This window comes from Chelmon rostratus, chromosome 8 (assembly GCF_017976325.1).
Source record: "Chelmon rostratus isolate fCheRos1 chromosome 8, fCheRos1.pri, whole genome shotgun sequence".
In the NCBI taxonomy this organism is placed as follows: domain Eukaryota; kingdom Metazoa; phylum Chordata; class Actinopteri; order Chaetodontiformes; family Chaetodontidae; genus Chelmon; species Chelmon rostratus.
In genome coordinates, this window is record NC_055665.1 from 362,632 (window position 1) to 380,190 (window position 17,559).

General features: G+C 45.1%; 2 protein-coding genes across 2 annotated transcripts; one reads left to right on the forward strand and one right to left on the reverse strand.

The window, feature by feature from the left end:
* The first annotated feature begins 2,958 nt into the window (after positions 1-2,958).
* On the forward strand, positions 2,959-7,834 carry polr3glb (RNA polymerase III subunit GL b). Its single transcript, XM_041942782.1, has 8 exons — positions 2,959-3,126; positions 4,256-4,455; positions 4,575-4,704; positions 4,813-4,881; positions 4,999-5,055; positions 5,591-5,685; positions 5,943-6,074; positions 7,009-7,834. The coding sequence occupies exons 2-8, from the start codon at positions 4,336-4,338 to the stop codon at positions 7,093-7,095; spliced, it is 690 nt and encodes a 229-aa protein (XP_041798716.1). The 5' UTR covers positions 2,959-3,126; positions 4,256-4,335; the 3' UTR covers positions 7,096-7,834.
* A 4,839-nt stretch (positions 7,835-12,673) lies between these two features.
* Positions 12,674-17,432, reverse strand: LOC121610689 (thioredoxin-interacting protein-like). The gene is made up of 7 exons (XM_041942921.1): positions 16,478-17,432; positions 15,904-15,979; positions 15,658-15,805; positions 14,498-14,710; positions 14,261-14,407; positions 13,540-13,848; positions 12,674-13,266 (listed from the first exon to the last, which is right to left on the reverse strand). The coding sequence occupies exons 1-7, from the start codon at positions 16,743-16,745 to the stop codon at positions 13,219-13,221; spliced, it is 1,209 nt and encodes a 402-aa protein (XP_041798855.1). The 5' UTR covers positions 16,746-17,432; the 3' UTR covers positions 12,674-13,218.
* Positions 17,433-17,559: the final 127 nt, after the last annotated feature.

Here is a 17,559-nt window from a genome sequence, read left to right on the forward strand (position 1 = left end):
CAGCCTGTAAACTAAATGCTGCTCTCTGGTTGGCTGTCAGGTGTCGTACACAGAAACATCAGCACACTTCTGTTCAGACTTGATTCTCCCCCCGTCAAACCTGATTTCAACCTGAAACTCTGACAGAAAACCCACAGAACAGACCGGCTGCACACGGAGCTCCGAGCAGGACCACCTGAAGCTATACTCATCCAGTGGGGACACGTTCAGCATGTTGGAGCTGCACAGCTCCAGCAGCTTTCAGACAGGTGAGCTCACAGGTGACCGAGCGGCTGATAACGAGGCAGACTGACGTGTTTCGTTGTTTCATGAGCTGCTCCTGAATCAGTTTCGGTTATTTTGCCTCAGTGAGTTTGAAGTGAACTTTATTGTCTCTTTTCTAACGTGGACACACTGCAGACCGGACAGAGAGCCTGCAGTCTAAACCCTCAGACCGGTCTGTGGAGGTGGGGGGGGCTGCTGCAGCCTGAGGGTGATGTGAAGCACAAGAGGATGAGATCCATGACCACGGACCCCATCCATCCATCCATCCAGGAACATCCGCACCCCCACCAACAGACTGAGGGACAGCTTCTTCACCCCCAGCAGCCCCCCACTGGAGTGAGAGACTATGAGCCACTGCACACCGCACTTTACACCTCCACCTCCACCTTCTGTGTACTTAACTTTTAAGTTCACACATGCTGAACTAAACTGTCAGCCATTTGTATTCAGTATAAACATGTTAGTGTATTTTTCAGCTGTAGTATAGTAGTATAGTAGTATAGTAGTATAGTAATAGTAAAAGTATAGCGGTCCTCACAAGAACAGAAGACCGACTCACAAGAGCACACACACAAACACAGTGAAGAGACTTTTCTCACACACACACACACTCACACACACACACACACACACACACACACACACACACACACACACACACACCCTGAGCGTCTGTATGAAAATGAGGCTGATGAATATTCAGTGTCGACTGTCCGTCTGCAGCTTCCTCACAGTATTAAAACCTCTTAAGACTCTGCCTTCATCCTAAAGCTTTGTCTTCTCTCCTCAGTGTCAGAGTCTGTTTATTATTATTATTATTATTATTATTATTATTATCATTATTATTATTATTATTATTATTATTATTATTATTATTATTATCATTATTATTATTATTATTATTATTATTATTATTATTATTATTATTATCATTATTATTATTATTATTATTATCATTATTATTATTTCTCGTCTCTTCAGAACGTTTGTTTGTGTCCAAACGGAGGAGAGACGTCTTCAGACGTCTCATCTGGTTTCTGAGTCCTCAGTCTGAGCCCTAACTGTTCTGTTCTGAACCCTGAAGTACAAAACGTGGTGCATCTACTATCTAATACTATATTACATGATATCATAGCACCTAATGGAATTATGATGAACAGTTCAGGTTATTGATTTGTCTGTGCTGTTTGTCTTGTTGCAGGTTTTAACTGAGACCTGATGAAGTAGAATATTTGTGTCTCACAGTAAAACTCTCTGCTGTCGTCATGATCAGTCTGCATGCTGAGAAATACTTCAAACATGTCTCGACTGAAGCGTTTGTCTGCAGAGGACACAGGTGACTGACACATCATGATAAATAAATAAATGATGAATAAATGTAATAAAAGCAGATTTCAGACCTGAGCAGCAGAGTCCCAGCAGCAGCAGCAGCAGCAGCATCTTCATGTTTGTTCGTTTTAAATCATCAGAAAGTTAAATATCCAGCAGCTCCAACATAAAAAGGATAAAACTTCCTGAAACTTCTTCGTCTTCTTCACTCCGCTGTTTTCAACCCTTTTTAAAAACGTGAAAAAATAAAAGTTAGTGAGGTCTGATCTGAAGCTCAGAGATGCTGCTGAACCTCCTGAAAACCTGGTCCAAACTGACCCCACAGTGACGGACACCGGGGGCGGGGCCTCTGACGGGAGGGGGCGGGGCCAGGGGAGGATGAAGTGACATTGACCCTGAGGTCAGATGAGGAGTGAGGAGGGGGGGTCACAGCTGAGGTCGACAGGGAGCTGCTGGAGGGTGGAGAGGAAGGGAGAAGAGATGATAAAGGAAAAAATAAAAAAGGGGAATGAAAGAAGAAGAGGAGGAAAGGATGGATGGATGGAAAGAAGGAGAAACGAAAGGAAAGACAAAGGAGCAGAAGAAAAGAAGGAAAGGAATCAAGGAACAAAAGAAATATAAGGGGAAAATGAAGGAAAGAAGGATGGACTGAAGAAAAGAACAAACGAGTTCATTTAGGAATGAAAACAAGGAAATATAGAAGGAAGGAGTAGAGAGGAAATGAGGCAGGGACACAAGAAGAAAGTAAAGAGGGGTGGAAGGAATGAAAGGAAGAATGTGAAGGAAGGATCTGTGATATAAAGACGTGTTCAGATTTTTACAGATGGATCAAACACAGCAGGTCTGCAGCTGCTCAGTTACCACTGAGCGGATAGTGTTGAACTTTATGCTAAGCTAACGGCAGCAGAGCAGAATAAACAGGTTCACTGCAGCCGTACGTCAACATGCAGCCCTGACAAGCATCGAGCCGGCCTGGGGGTCCCAACACATTCAGGTGTCATGGGAAACGAGAGAGCAGACAAACTGGCGGAAGAAGCAGTCAAAAAGGAAATCAGTCAAGTCAATATGAAGTGATCAGAAGGAGAAGGGCAGAGTGTGGAGGAAGACGACTCAGGGAGGGGGGAAATACAATAAAAAGAGACATTTACACTCAGTTCAAAACAGAGTGGAAATACTAAGAAGAAGAGGAAACAAGAGGAAAGAGGAAGTCAGGAAGCAGGCTGAGAGCTGAGCACAGCAACACTTCTCATCACAGGACGACTGAGAGACGCCATGGATAAAGACGGAGAATAACACCTGAAGGTGGCAGTAATGCGACGTCAGGGACGGCAGGTGCCGTAAAACTTGAAGAAGAAGAAGAAGAAGAAGAAGAAGAAGAAGAAGAAGAAGAAATATGCCGCTGGCTGATGTAAACAAAGAGGTTTAACAGTTTGCACAATGATCCGCTGGAAACATGAAGCCTGATGTGGAGATGAAGATGAAGATGAAGATGAAAGAACCTGAGGACCATTTAACAGTAGAGACAAAGTGAAGGTAAAACTGGCTGAAACACTGCTAAACATGCTAACTGCATCCGGCTTACACAGCTAACCGTGCTAAAATAGCTAAACATGCTAACTGCATCCGGCTAACACAGCTAACCGTACTAAAGTACGATTAGTAGTCTCAAACAAAACAATGAGTCATTTCAAAAAGAAAACTGTTCGGAAGGTTTTCTTTGCAGGAATCGCCAGTTACTGTTTAAACCTCACGCACTACCCCCGCCCCCCGGTGTCCGTCACTATTTCTGCATTCAAAGCTGCTGTTGTTTACGTGAGCACGTCACTTCTTTAGTCAGGTGCTCAGGTGAGTGCCAGCAGATGGTGTTTGGTGCTTAGGCCGTGCATATGGTGGCTTTAATAAACACACTCTTCCTCACTGCCCTCCTCTTCAGCCTCCTGCTTGGTAGATGATGAAGATGCTCCTCTCAGTCTCAGATCAGCTGTCTCCATCCACAGGTCAACAGCTGGCTGTGGGTCACGTGTCTCTGACAGGTGAATGTGGATCAGGGCTGACAGACCAGATCTGGACTTGGTGTTTATTGTGTTGAGGTGTGAGAACCTCCCCCCTCACGCTGCTCTGCTCAAAGGCAGCGGCAGAGACAGTTAAGCAGCTCGTCTGGATTCTTGTTTCTCCTGTTTGGACGAGTCGTCCTCAGAGGACGCTGCTTTACGCATCTTTACGTTCTACACTGTTCGACTTTTCCTTTTGGACGTGCTCTTCAAAATGCTGCTGCAGCCTCACACATGGTTTGAAAGAACTGACGTCACATTTCTGATTTTTGTTGCACATGCATACTTATGCGTAGTTATGCGCTGCTGTATGTATGAAGTCTTAACCTCACCTGTGTGCTGTTATTGGCTACACACACACTGAGGGCGGGTCTCTGCAGACACACACCACACACCTCGAGGCACGACTGGAATTGTTTGAGTCTATATGTTGCCGTTTAGGAAATTCCTGCATAGTAGAGCTTTAACCTTTGACCTGTCACAAGAACTCACCTGTTTAAGTCTGTCTTCAAGAACAATGACTGATCGTTAACCAGTGGACCGCAGAATGTCCACAGATGTTCTTTATCTGGACCAGCAGGATTTATTCTGTTCTCTGTTGGTTCTGCCAGGATTCAGATTCACTTCTAGCCGGTTGCAGCTCCAGTCAGATCCAGCTGATCCAATCCGACCTGGCCTGGTCCAGGTGGTGATGGCGGGCCGAGGTCGTGGGCGGGGCCGGAGGATGATGAGTTTCAGTGTGGAGTCAGTCGGCATCAACCGAGGAGACACTTTACCTCCATCCATCCAGCAGCCTACACCTCTGTTTCCTGTACAACATGCACACACACACACACACACACACACACACACACACACAGAGTTTGTTATCTGATTGTTCAGGCAGTTTTTCAGGTCTGTCTGTGTGTGTGTCTGTGTGTGTGTGTCCAGGTGATGGAACAGAAGCCCCTCCCTCTGACAGGTGGGGAGGAGGTGGAGTATCTGTTAGCTCTCAAACAGGAGTTCAGAGGAGCCATGAAGAGTCTACCCTGCTTCATCCAACCAGCTGCTGCACACAGAGGTCAACACACACACACACACACACACACACACACACACACAGATGGAGACACACACATACATGATAGTTTTATTGTGAAGGTCTTGTTTCTGTGTGTTTCCTGTGCAGATGTGGAGCGATACTCTGATAAATATCACATCAGCGAGCAGACAGATGGACAGACAGACTGGACTCCAGGTGAGACTGATCACTGAAGCTTTAAACTGTCAGACGCTTTAACCTGCTGCACAGTGAAACAAATACATATTCTCATCATCATCATTATAGTGATTGTAAGTTCTTGTTGTCTTTCAGACTGGAAGAGGTTCCCTAAAGAACTCAGAGTCCACGTCAAGAAACCTGCCAGAGACCGTGAGTGCAGCAGCACACGCAGCACACACAGTACACGCAGTATATGTAGTACACACAGCACACACAGTACACGCAGTATATGTAGTATGCACAGTACACGCAGTACTCAGTACAGTAATAAACCTTGAAACCCATCAATCTGTTCCTCCAACTGGACCTCCTGGAAGTGATGACATCATCTCACCTGTACCTGAAACAACACGCCCACAGCAGCCACTCAGGACTGTTCAGTGTGGGTCACAGCTCCACTGCGTCTGTTGTTTAAATAAAGTTTTATTCAAAGAGCCAGTAGTTGGGATTTTCCTTTGTGAAGCTTTATTGACAACATTTATGAAATCCAATATGTCATCAGGACAGAAAGTCCTGGAATGATGTCACACATTTCAGCAAACTTTATTGACAGTTTTGCGTAACTGTTAACATCTGATTGAAGAAGTAAAGCTTCATGATAGACGGACGGATTGATTACTGCTCTGAGGTGTTCCAGTAGATGATTGATCGATGAGCAATTGATCGCCTGCTCTCTGTCTCTCAGGTGTATCTGCAGCCGTCTGTCACTCTGATAGAGTTCAGTCTGGTCAGAAGAAGAAAAGAGTCAAGGCGAAAGAGGAAGTGCTTCTCAAATTGGAGGTGAGACAAACTGTTGAAGCCATCAGACCTCTTAAATGGTCTGGATCAGGTCCGCTTCGTGTCCCCTAAGTCCAGAAGAAACCTGAGGGGGCAGCATTCAGTTCAGGCTCCACAGCTCTGAAAAAAGTCAGAAACCTGCAAACCCTTCCACCTTAACCTGTGAGCTGTCTCCTGTCCAACTTAACCTGTGAGCTGTCTCCTGTCCACCTTAACTGAACCTGTTAACTGCTTTCTGTCCACCTTAACCTGTGTGTCAGACTCTGGAGAAGAAGGAGGAGCGGGGGAGCTCAGGAGAGGAGGAGGAGGAGGAGGGAGAAGAGAAGAAGAAGAAGCAGGAGGAAGAGGAGGTTGAGGGAGAGGAGGAGTACGATGAAGAGGAGTTTGAGGAGGTGAGAGGTTTTTCTTAAAATCTGATTTTATGAATGGAGTTTGGTTTGTGTTCACTTCCGTCATTTGTTACTAATGATGTGAAATTCATGCAGATTTTCATCTTTGACGTGATCAAAGTGTCGTTTGATCATCTAATATTTATTAACGAGACACATTGATTGATTGATTGATTGATTTAAAGGAACTCATATGAGCCGTAACATTCAGCGAGATGTTAATGACAGAGTGATGATGTCGACAGGTAAAGGTGGGCTTAGAATTGAGACATCTCACCTTAACCCTGCCCTCACATTGTGAAGAAGAGGAGACACTGCCATCAACCACCTGTCTCCATGACTCACTGCACCTTTCACCTGTGATTCTGTCAGGCCAATGAAAACTGACCACACCTGGAATACACAACTTCACCAGCAGGTGTCGCACGTGACTCAGTTGCTTCCATAAGGAGTGTGGCAGTACCGATTCTCAGTGCTGCCACACTCCCTATCAGAATAATGTACAAAAACACACAACACAGTACTGCAGCTGTGACTGAGGGCTTTTAATTTGAAAGGGTCCAGGAAGTGTTGACTTAAACAGGCTAAATGAATGTAAATTTCCTGCATCTGTGCAGAAGAAAACAAAGTGTCATCTCGTAGCGACTACATTTCCCATCATGCCGTGCTAGCTGAGTTTGTGTTGGTCACTTTGTGCTGGTTTATACTTCTAACCCCCAGTTGACTCCAGCTCTTTGTAACTTTGTTAAGAAAAGTACTGTACGAATAAAGTTTATTCAAATAACAATAATAATAATTATTCATAAGGGTTGTGAGTGCTGAGAGCTGCTGCAGCCTTTCAGTGTTCTTGCAGACAGGAAGTATGAATGAAGGTCTCATTAGACTTATCAACACCGCTTGGTTCAGGTCGTCTCTGTGTTTCCTGTCTCGTCTGCAGGAGACGGATTACGTCATGTCCTACTTTGATAACGGAGAGGAGTTCGGAGGCGACAGTGACGACAACATGGACGAGGCTATTTACTGAAGCACCAGCACTGAACACACACACGTCCGCTCTCATCAGCACTGTAGCACTTTTCCGGGTGATCAGGTGGGGGTCGGCGTGTTCGTCTGTGCTGTTTTAAAAGAGAGCGAGCGTGGGAACTGTTCCCAGGAGGCGTGAAGACGTCCGACCTCCTGCTGTGTCTTTGAAACGTTTTTAACATTTTTAACATCAGTTTTGTGGAAAGAAGTGAACTCTGACTTTCTGTCGCAGCTGCTGAATAATAACCTGCAGCTACACGAGTTCAACGTGTTCGTCTTATAAAACAGGAAGTGAGTTTAGACCGCACACAAACTGACGTTTTGTTCAGATGATCAGCTCTCAGATCTTTTAGTGAAATTCATCATATAAAACTCAACATATTGTCGGTTCAGCTGCTTTTTTTCTATATCTGAGAATCGTTTTTACTGAATGTTCAGAAATGACTGAACTTTAATAAACTGTATTATCCAGTTAATTAGATCCAATGTGTTAGATTAAATGTGTCCAGACTCTGATTTAAAACTGATTTCTGACGTTGTCTACAGCAACAATCAAAAACCAACCATAGAGTTCAATAATGAAAAGAATTGTTCTTAATAAACTATGTGCAGCAGTATGTTGTGGACAAACAGGAAAGTCTTACACAACCCAGAACAACCTGAAGCCACCTGCACAGCTCCACCTGCACAGCTCCACCTGCACACCTCCACCTGCACACCTCCACCTGCACACCTCCACCTGGAGTCAAATGATAGATCAGTAAGACTGAAGTGAAAGGAAATAAAGTAACATTGAGATGACAGTGAAACAGAACTGGAAAATGTGTCAGTATATAAATAATAAGTTACAAAATAAGAGGGAAACGTGTCACGAGGTCGGTAACACAGAGGAGCCAGCTTTAGTCTGAAATCAACAGGAAGAAGATACATCATCATCATCCTCCTTGAGCTGGGCTTCACATCATCAGGAAATGAGAACAGGTCACATGATCCTTCAGATCCTAAAAATGAGCTGCTAACGCACAGCCTGCCCTCAGACAGCGACTCACCTGAGCTGCAGGTCGATTTCATCTGGAGAGTGACAAAAGGTTGACGATGAAGGCAGACATGCAGTTTCACACCTGCCCACAGGCGGCATTCATGAGCATGTCATGTCTGATGATGAACGTCCAGAAATCCACCTGGAAACTAGAGAACAAAGAGCATCCTGTTTTTAAGTTTCTTCAGTGGCAAAGTGATCCAGTGATCGCTGACTGTAGATCCAGTGCTAACAGGAGCTGCTAACAGCTAATTCAACAGGCTGTTGATGAACACAAATATGGAACCACGATACATGATACCTGCTTACATCCTCCAAAACCACGGAATGATCTGTAAGTGTAGATGGTCATTGTCAGCAGACAGCTGAGACGGAGTTAAAATACCTGATCAGAGTCACTGATGGAAACACCTGTTTTCCTCCACTTCGTCTCTTTTGTGATGATCAATCAATCAATCGTCACCCAATCAGATACTGAACAACTCTCTGTGTTGTAACTGGATGATGGAGTTTCTCTCAGGTTCCACAGCAAAGTGTCTTCATGTGCTGCTGTTCACATAATGAAAATATAAATGGACCTGTGAAGACCTGTGTTACCTGGGAGGTAACAGGTGTGTGTTACACCTGGTTGTGGAGTGTCTGCAGGCTTTCAGTCCAACCAGAGACCACAGCCACTGTTCACCTCCTCTTCAGGTAACAGGGTAGACATTTTCAGTGAAATCACACGGTCATGTGAAATCCTGCAGAGATGTTGCCATGGAAACCAGCTCATCCTCCTCTGGTAGGTTTTCATGGGCCACGCCCACCTCCTCCTCCTCCACTGCAGCGAGCACAGGTGATGGAAATCCTGCGTGAGCTTGAGAAGTTAGTTCTACAGCCCTCCATCACCACCAGGGTGGGTGGGGTGCAGCATCTTGACCATCAGTGCTGGCTGTCCGTCCTCCAGCACCTCGCAGACTCTGCTGCTGCTCATCCTATCGGGATGCTGTTTGTAGTGAACTCTGCAGCCTGTAGGGGGAGCTTTACTCCGTCCAGTTCAAAAAAAGATTTCATACTTTGTTTTGTTTTCAATAAAACGTGTGGAAGCTTTCCATCATTAGTCAGGACAGTCAATGTACTGTTGTCCAGAAAAAGACGCAGATTGTGTGTCCGTCCATCTGTCTGAATGTGTCTCACGTCGTTCCAGGAAATCTGTTCTGAGCTGATCTGAGGTCGACCTGCTGCTGACAGAATCTAGTCGCACCTCTATCTTCAGGCCTTTGGGAAGTCTTTCTGTGAAGCACATCTCCTGTTCTGGGAGCAGTCACTCATTTAATTATCTGCTCTGCTGCGATTGACTGGTGGTGTCAATCAAAGCCCCCCTGAACCAGAAGAAAAGGGCCACCACTCAGACCAGGTGAGGAGAGAGCTGAGGCGACTGAAGCAGAGGAAATCAGCAGGACCAGACGGCATCAGCCCCGGGCTGCCGAGGACCTGTGTGGACCAGACCTCTACAACCTGAGCCTCAGCCTGGACCCGCTGCAGTTTGCCTACAGGCCCAACAGAGGACCAATGGCTGGGAGCACTTCCTGCGAAGGAGATCTGCTCTCTGCTATTTATAACAATCTTGGATGAGAGCCATTTATAATGTATATATATACACATACATGTGTACACACACACCATATATATATATATATATATATATATATGGTGTGTGTGTACACATGTATGTGTGTTCAGTACCTGTGCAGGTCCAGTGTGTTGCTTGTTGTCAGAGGTCAGAGGTCAGACAGAAGAGTCTCTGATATGAGCAGCTGCAGTTGGAGTAAACAACAGAGTCAGATTACACTGCTGATCCAACACACACACACACACACACACATACACACACACGCACACTAACACACACACACATACGCACACACACACACACATACACACACGCACACATACACACACACGCACACACACGCACACTAACACACACACACATACACACACACACATACACACACGCACACTAACACACACACACATACACACACATACACACACACATACACACACTAACACACACACACACATACACACACACATACACACACACATACACACATACACACACACATACACACACTAACACACACACACACACATACACACACACATACACACACTAACACACACACACATACACACACATACACACACACATACACACACTAACACACACACATACACATGCACGCACGCACACACACACACACATACACACACAAGGTAATATTTGAGGTAAACAGGTAAACAGCTTGGGGGGGGTGAACTGGCTTTGCAGGAAATGCAGAAGGGAACTGAAGCACTAACGAGGTCACGAGCTGAACGAGATGAAGGGATGAGGGGTGAGGGATCTAAACACTCATGAACTCAGCAGCATGAAACAGTGATGGGCATTTGTACATGTCAAAGTACATCCACTGTGTGACTTTGTGGTGGAAGAAGTATTTTACTTTAATTCAGTGAAAGTATCACACAACAGCACAAACACAGCGGTAGATCAGCGACTCCAGGTTCTGCGAGGTAAAATGATTGTTTTTGTCACTGGAGTTTGAACATAGCGATGTTATAGCTTCCATCACGTTGTCAGACACCTAGAATGGCCGGGGTAAAAAACAAGCTCTTACATGGGCAGACTGATGTAAAAAAAACGCCGCGTCAGATTACACTGCAGTGCTGTTTCAAGGTTGCCGGACATACTCTTCTTGCTCAATAGTAAAACAATTGCAAAGATTTTTGTCCCTATCCATCATTTCTACCCAAAAACAGAGAAAATATGAATAAAGTGCCAGCTTTAGTCTGTGCATCCTCTGGAAACACTACACTGAGTAAAGGACTGGTAAACTGGAGTTCCAGGAAAATATTCAGGCCAAAACAACAGAATTAGGCCAAGAGGACGATATCTGCTGCGTTATTTTATGCAATTTTAATTTTCTTTCTTTTCTAAAGCCCTGAGCACCTTTGAAAGAGTTGATGTATTCGCTGTCTTAAGGGCCATGGCTGCATATTCTGTTTCATCCGTTTATTATTATTATATTATATTAATCATATAATAAAATTATCAAATGCAGTTCAGTTTTAATAACCAGTGAATCAGACCAGTGCATGTAGCAGCTAGCTAGGTTACCAAATGAATGTTAGCCAATTAGCTTAATTAGCTTCATGGCATAGCTATCCCTCCTAAACAAAATAAGCAAAGCAAAAAAAACCTGCTGCTTTCTAACTTTCTCATGTGCAGAAGTGCTGTGATACTTCACATTTATTTTAATGTTTAAGGTGTTTAAGCTGCTGACTCATGTTCAGGTAAATGTGTGTCATAAATAAAAAACGTTTCCTGACCAAAAGCATTTAAACCACATCAAAGCGGCTCAGTTCACTGAAATAACTCTTTAATTTCATGTAACTTACCTTTAAATTAACTCCAGCCTCACCGCCATTTAAACACCGCGTCAGGTCCAGTGCGTCTCTCCCTGCCCGCCCCGCCGTGCTGAGCCAAGGAGCGCTTGTTATATAAAGTCAGCACGTCCTGTAGGGGCGGTCCTGCTGTTAACCCTTAAACGAACATATCCGCCCGCCAGGTGTAGCGTGTATCTAAGCAACCTAAACTATCTACTTCATAAGAACACGCCTATTTATTCATGAAAAAACTACAATCGGCTTTTAATTCATTAATATATGTTTACAAGATTTCCTCATTAAATCACTTACATTATTATTAAGTTGATGAATCACCAGCATGTCTTGTTTTAGCAGCGAGTCACCGGCATAGCTAAATTCTTAGTTTAGCACCTCTGTCATATATGTATAGTTTGTTCTTTATAGTCTTATTTTCACTCATTTCACTGTGTGTAATGCTGCTGCTGCACTGCAATGTCCAACTTGGGATAGATAAAGTATATCTATATCTATATCTATATCTATGTAGACAGAAAATGTTGGTTAGGACTAGATTTCCCAGCTTGGGATAAATAAAGTATATCTATCTATCTATCTACATTAATGGCAACTATTCAAAAGTTTAGGGTCTTACTTTGTTTTAAGCTTGAATTGTATGGATATAATTACTGATTTTAACATGAACCCAGTGCTGATGCTAATTAGCCGGTCTTTGAGGTTAATTCCTTAATTTAAAACCTTAAACCTTACCTTATTATCTTAATGGCAGCTTATCAGTAGCTCAGTTTAGCCCAGTGTGTGTTCTCAGACTGAAGTGTGTTGAGGCTGTACCATCCTCGTCCACTGGAATGATCATTATCATCCTTAATATGAAGTGCTGAACGCAGTGTGCTGATTAATACTGATCAACAGACTGTTTGTGTGAATGTGTTCCATTCACGCCTTTCAACGAACCCTGGCAGTATTCATATAGTAGTACATAAATCACCATGTTGTTGTTCGCTGTGGTCAGCTGCAGTCTGATGACCACATTACAAACTGTTATATATGTTTTTCTATTCATGTTTGAATATAAATATAACAAGCAGAGTTTTAAAGTCGTGTAAAATCGATTTATTGTTTGTGTGTAAAAATAAACATCTGCTCTTATTTCACAAAATGTACAACTGTGACTTCCTGCAACTACAGTAGTAAAAAACAACCGTTTGACAGAGAAACAACAAATATCTAAAGAACACTTTTCTTCTGTTTTTAACAAAGTGCCAAAACACACTGAGTCACAGTCAGCAAACTGCTGAGTCACCGTCAACAAACTGCTGAGTCACTGTCCGGAAACTGCTGAGTCACCATCAACAAACTGCTATGTCACTGTCCGGAAACTGCTGAGTCACCATCAGCAAACTGCTGAGTCACTGTCCGGAAACTGCTCAGTCACCATCAGCAAACTGCTGAGTCACTGTCCGGAAACTGCTGAGTCACCATCAGCAAACTGCTGAGTCACTGTCCGGAAACTGCTGAGTCACCGTCAGCAAACTGCTGAGTCACTGTCCGGAAACTGCTTAGTCACCATTGTCGTAGAACTCGACCTACAGTCCTGACTGTGACAGGGCAGACAGCTCAGACTTCAGGAGGTCAGTCACCAGGAGGTCATCCTCAGAAGACCTGAACAACCTGAGGAGGGTTGACGGCGTCCTGATCCACCTGAAGACAACAAACAAAAGAAGAAAGACAGATGAGAGCAGATAATGAAATCTTTTTCACATCATGTCATGTTACATCATTTCATCTCTGACATCATTTCTCATGTCTCAGCTCTTCTTTTAAATGTTCTGAGTTCTGTCCCGATGAGGGAAATAAAATAAAGGAGATACAGTGAGATGAGATCCTGACAGGTGAGATCAGATGATGTGAGGAGGGATCAGGTGAGATGAGATGGATCCTGCCATCGGACGGACTGAACCAAAGCCGTCTCACCTCACTGTATGCGGGGGGAGGGGGGTACTGCAGCTCTGGTGCTCTCATGAAGAGCCCACCGTCCTCCTCCTCGTCCTCCCCCCCGTCGTAGTCGTAGAGCAGGGGGGTGCGGGGGCCGCCCACTCTCAGGTCTCTGTGGATGTTGCTGTAGCTCGGGGGGGCCGAGGGGAAGGAGGACCAGCTGCTCAGGGATCCGGCCTGGCTGCTCATGCTGCTGGTTCTGCTGCCGACGCCGCTGAACGGGATGGTCCCGATGACCAGAGGCAGCTCCAGGATCAGCTTCTCGCTGCCGGGGATGTGCAGGTAGATCTGGGGGGGGGGGGAGATCTCTCATCAGCTTGTTTCATTTTAATCCGTCTCTGATTTCTACTGCTCTCGTGTAGTTTTAGGTGAAGTACTTCACCTGGATGTACTGCGCAGTGGAGAAACACTCAGCTTGACTGCTTGAAAAACCCTACAAGACCAGACCCAGGACCTGAGTTATACCAGGTCCAAGTTACGTTCACTTGGGTCTGTGGGTGTCCGGTTGTATTTTTGCAGGTCTGTGCGTCAGTATGTCTGGTACCTGAGCGGATCCAGCCGGACTCTAGTTACACTCTGGTCTAAAGTATATCAGACCTGGTCTAACTGTCCCCAGGTCCCCTCATTTTGCACAGGTCCATTTTGGACCCGTGAAGACCTCTAGTATTGATCTCTGCTGATGTCATCAACCACGACTCACCATGAGTGCATAGTCCACCTTGATGATGTCACAGCCGAGCAGCGACGGCTTCAGTTTGGGGACTCTGATGGTCTTCCCCTGCCACATGTCGCACATTCCAGAGATGATGTGGTTTCCTCGAACCGCCGTCAGTTTCTGACGCAACTCCTAAAGAAAACAAACAAGATCGGATCTCCTCTTTCAACCACAGAGACGTTCTGTCCCATCGACGGACAGGAAATTATCCTCGTATCTCACCTTGGTGCGTCCGTCGGCAACATACGAGTGTTTGGCGATGATGGCGGCCTTCGGCACAACGATACGTGAACAGGTGTTCTCAAACTTGGCGTTGATGTTGATTTCTTCTCCCTCACAGAATCCCTTCCTGTCAATCTGAGCGCTGATGGACACCTGACCGTCAGGGATGAACATGCAGGTGACCTTCTTCTGTATGGAGGCTGCAGCTGGAGCCTGATGGGGGACAGAGTCAGCTGGTCTGTGAGGGTTTAGACTTCTTACCTTCCCTCCAGGCAGCTTGTCTCTCTCATTATCATCCTATGCAGGTTTTAAATTGTTTATTAGAAAAGCTTAAACCAGGTGAGTCCTGCTGAGGTCTCAGAAGCTCTTTTTCAAGGCAGCTGGTCAAGACAGCAGCAGCATAAAGCAGAAACAGAACACACGGCATTAAGTCACAGCATAAGACGACAGACAGGGGGGTCTGAAACCCTTCACTACATTTTTAAAGCCTGAACTGAGATCAGCTTCTTTAGCTGCCGATGTAGGTAGGTGGTCTCTAAGTGGTTCCAGGCTGCAACACAGAGAACATGAAGGTCTGTTCTCCTGTTTCAGTGGGACGGACCCTTAAATTTCAGGGTGTTTATACCAAAGACTGATGGAAACAGATGGAAGCATTAATATATGAACGAGAGGCCTGATCGATCCTCCTCCAGCTGTGCACCGACTCCTGGTTGACAGCTGGAGGTCACTCAGATCAGAGGTTCTGTTTGGTTTTCTGTGGTCCTGATTCAGACTCAGCATGCAGTTTGTCCATTGGTTAGTTTGTTAAATTCTTTCACTTCTAGCTTGTGTTTATGTATATCATCATTTTTCTGCTATAACGGAAACATTAATTTAATGAAACCTTAAAGTTTATTCCATGAAGCAGCAGCAGATTATTCACAGATCAGCTGTTTCACGCTGCCGTGTGAAGGACGGTGGTTATCGTGTTACTGTGATGAAACTCTGCTGGTTAATAAATCCAGTTAATAAAAGCTGAAGCAGCAGGAAGTTTAAAACCTCAGTGAGCTGATTTCTGAAACACTGATGTGAAACTGAAGGAAGGAAACCTGAAACTGACGATGAATAAAAAATAAACCTCCCTTCAGTTCATGAGTCGGCGTGTTCGCGTGTCTACGTACCAGCAGGTCTGCCCGGTTGACGTCCAGCGGCTCCTCCACCTCAAACTCCTTCTCACACTGCAAGGCATGCTGGGAAGGCCTGTCCAGCACCGCCCGCACGTAGTAACGGACAGAACCGAACTTTCCTTTGTAGGATGACACCAGACGTCTGAAACCAGACCGGACGACAGGTCAGGGTCGACTACTGAGACCAGATCTATAATCAATGAGTGATCAGATCCACTGTGATCCATCAGTGACTCTCACCCAGCTGCAGGCAGCTCGAAGCCAAACTGGAAGCTGTAGGTTTTACCAGACTGCAGCAGGAAGCCCCCATCCGGGTCTGAGGACCAACACAGAGTGTTACTGAGCCTGAGGTTCAGCTTCCTGTTTCACTTTCAGACAAAGTCAAACGTTCTTCTGCTCGACATCATCAAACCAAACTGAACCGTCCGGTATTTAAAACTGCATCAGACCGTCAAACAGTGATGAGATCACATGAAGCTCATCACCTCTTTTATAAACTTTTGATCTAAATCCTTTCTAAACATTTCTTTTGTTGTCTGAGTGACAGAAACCATCTGAGATAAAAACATAATTTCATCTTCAAAACTACAAACATTTCACATCATCCAGGACTTCTTGTCTCCTGCTGAGTCATCATATTTAAAGAACCCCTGCAGACTACATGTCAGGTACCAGGACAGGATCCTGTGTCATCAGTGTGTGAATGATCACTGCTTGGCCCTGAGCCACCTGTGTGTGAATGGATCCACCACATCAGAGGTTTCTGTATTGACAGTGTGAATATTAGTCTTTGTGAAGTTTTCTCAGTCCCTACCTTCAGTGAGCACCTCCTCCAGCCTCAGCTCTTCCTCGTACTTCAGGTATTCCACCTCCTGGCTGCGGTTTTTGCGGTTCTTCCGACCGCGGTGGTCCACGCGGGCGCAGCCGGCGGCGGTGACCGTGAGGCCGGTCACCTTGCAGGTTTGCTCCGCCTCCAGGTGCACGCAGCCGGACAGTTTCTCCCCGCTGCTGTAGAAGGACCTGGCGGGATCCGAGAAAACCAGCAGGAAGACTTTGAGTTTGTTGGCTGGAAACAGAACCATGATGATGCTGGAGCTGAAACTGGTACTGAGATACTGCAGCCGACTGATGACACTGACAAGTCCTCAGTGATCGGGGGGGTGGGGGGGCGTGAAATTATGTGAAAATTAAAAAGAAAGCAACGTAAAATTCCATTTGATAGAAAATTAATTACAATTAAAAAATCGATTATATTCCAATATTTTGTTGCATCGACTGAAATCAGACAAAAAATCAATCAAAGTAATAAAAACATCTCATGCTGATAAAATGACTTTTATTTTCATCTACGTGGCTTCTTGCTCGTTGGTTTTGGAGTTTCTGTGTCAGTAAACAGTTGGAGGTCACTTTATACCGGGGGGGGGGGGGGTCTGGGGGGTCCCGGTGTCCCGTTACCGCTCACGGAGCAGCAAGTGCTCAGAGTGTGGACACGCAGATCCTGGAGGACGGAGCTCTTTGATTGGTGAACACGGACTGTTTGGGCGAAGGTAGCCAATCAGAGCGCAGAGAGGACGCGTGGACAGCTCATGCCGGGGGGGGGGGGGCGGGGCCTGTAGCTGGCGGCCCATAAATAAGAGACAGAGTGAACAGAAGAGTCATCAGAGTGAGAATAGAAACAGATTTACTGTCCTACAATAAGAAACTGTCAGCAACAACTGCAGGACCTCTATTAATATCTCAAACTTATTTACAGCCATTTTAGCTCTGATTTCTTTTCTCTCTCTCTCTCTCTCTCTCTCTCTCTATATATATATATATATATATATATATATATATATATATATATATATATATATATATATATATATATATATATATATATGAACGAAAACATAG

Excerpts from the sequence above, each read along its gene's own strand:
- polr3glb (XM_041942782.1), top strand. The coding sequence starts at position 4,336 with ATGGCGGGCCGAGGTCGTGGGCGGGGCCGGAGGATGATGAGTTTCAGT. Across the intron at positions 5,056-5,590 it reads CAAGAAACCTGCCAGAGACC|GTGTATCTGCAGCCGTCTGT; the intron begins GTGAGTGCAGCA and ends TCTGTCTCTCAG. Across the intron at positions 5,686-5,942 it reads AAGTGCTTCTCAAATTGGAG|ACTCTGGAGAAGAAGGAGGA; the intron begins GTGAGACAAACT and ends CCTGTGTGTCAG.
- LOC121610689 (XM_041942921.1), bottom strand. The coding sequence starts at position 16,745 with ATGGTTCTGTTTCCAGCCAACAAACTCAAAGTCTTCCTGCTGGTTTTC. Across the intron at positions 14,711-15,657 it reads TCAACCGGGCAGACCTGCTG|GCTCCAGCTGCAGCCTCCAT; the intron begins GTACGTAGACAC and ends GTCCCCCATCAG. Across the intron at positions 13,267-13,539 it reads CTCCCCCCGCATACAGTGAG|GTGGATCAGGACGCCGTCAA; the intron begins GTGAGACGGCTT and ends TGTTGTCTTCAG.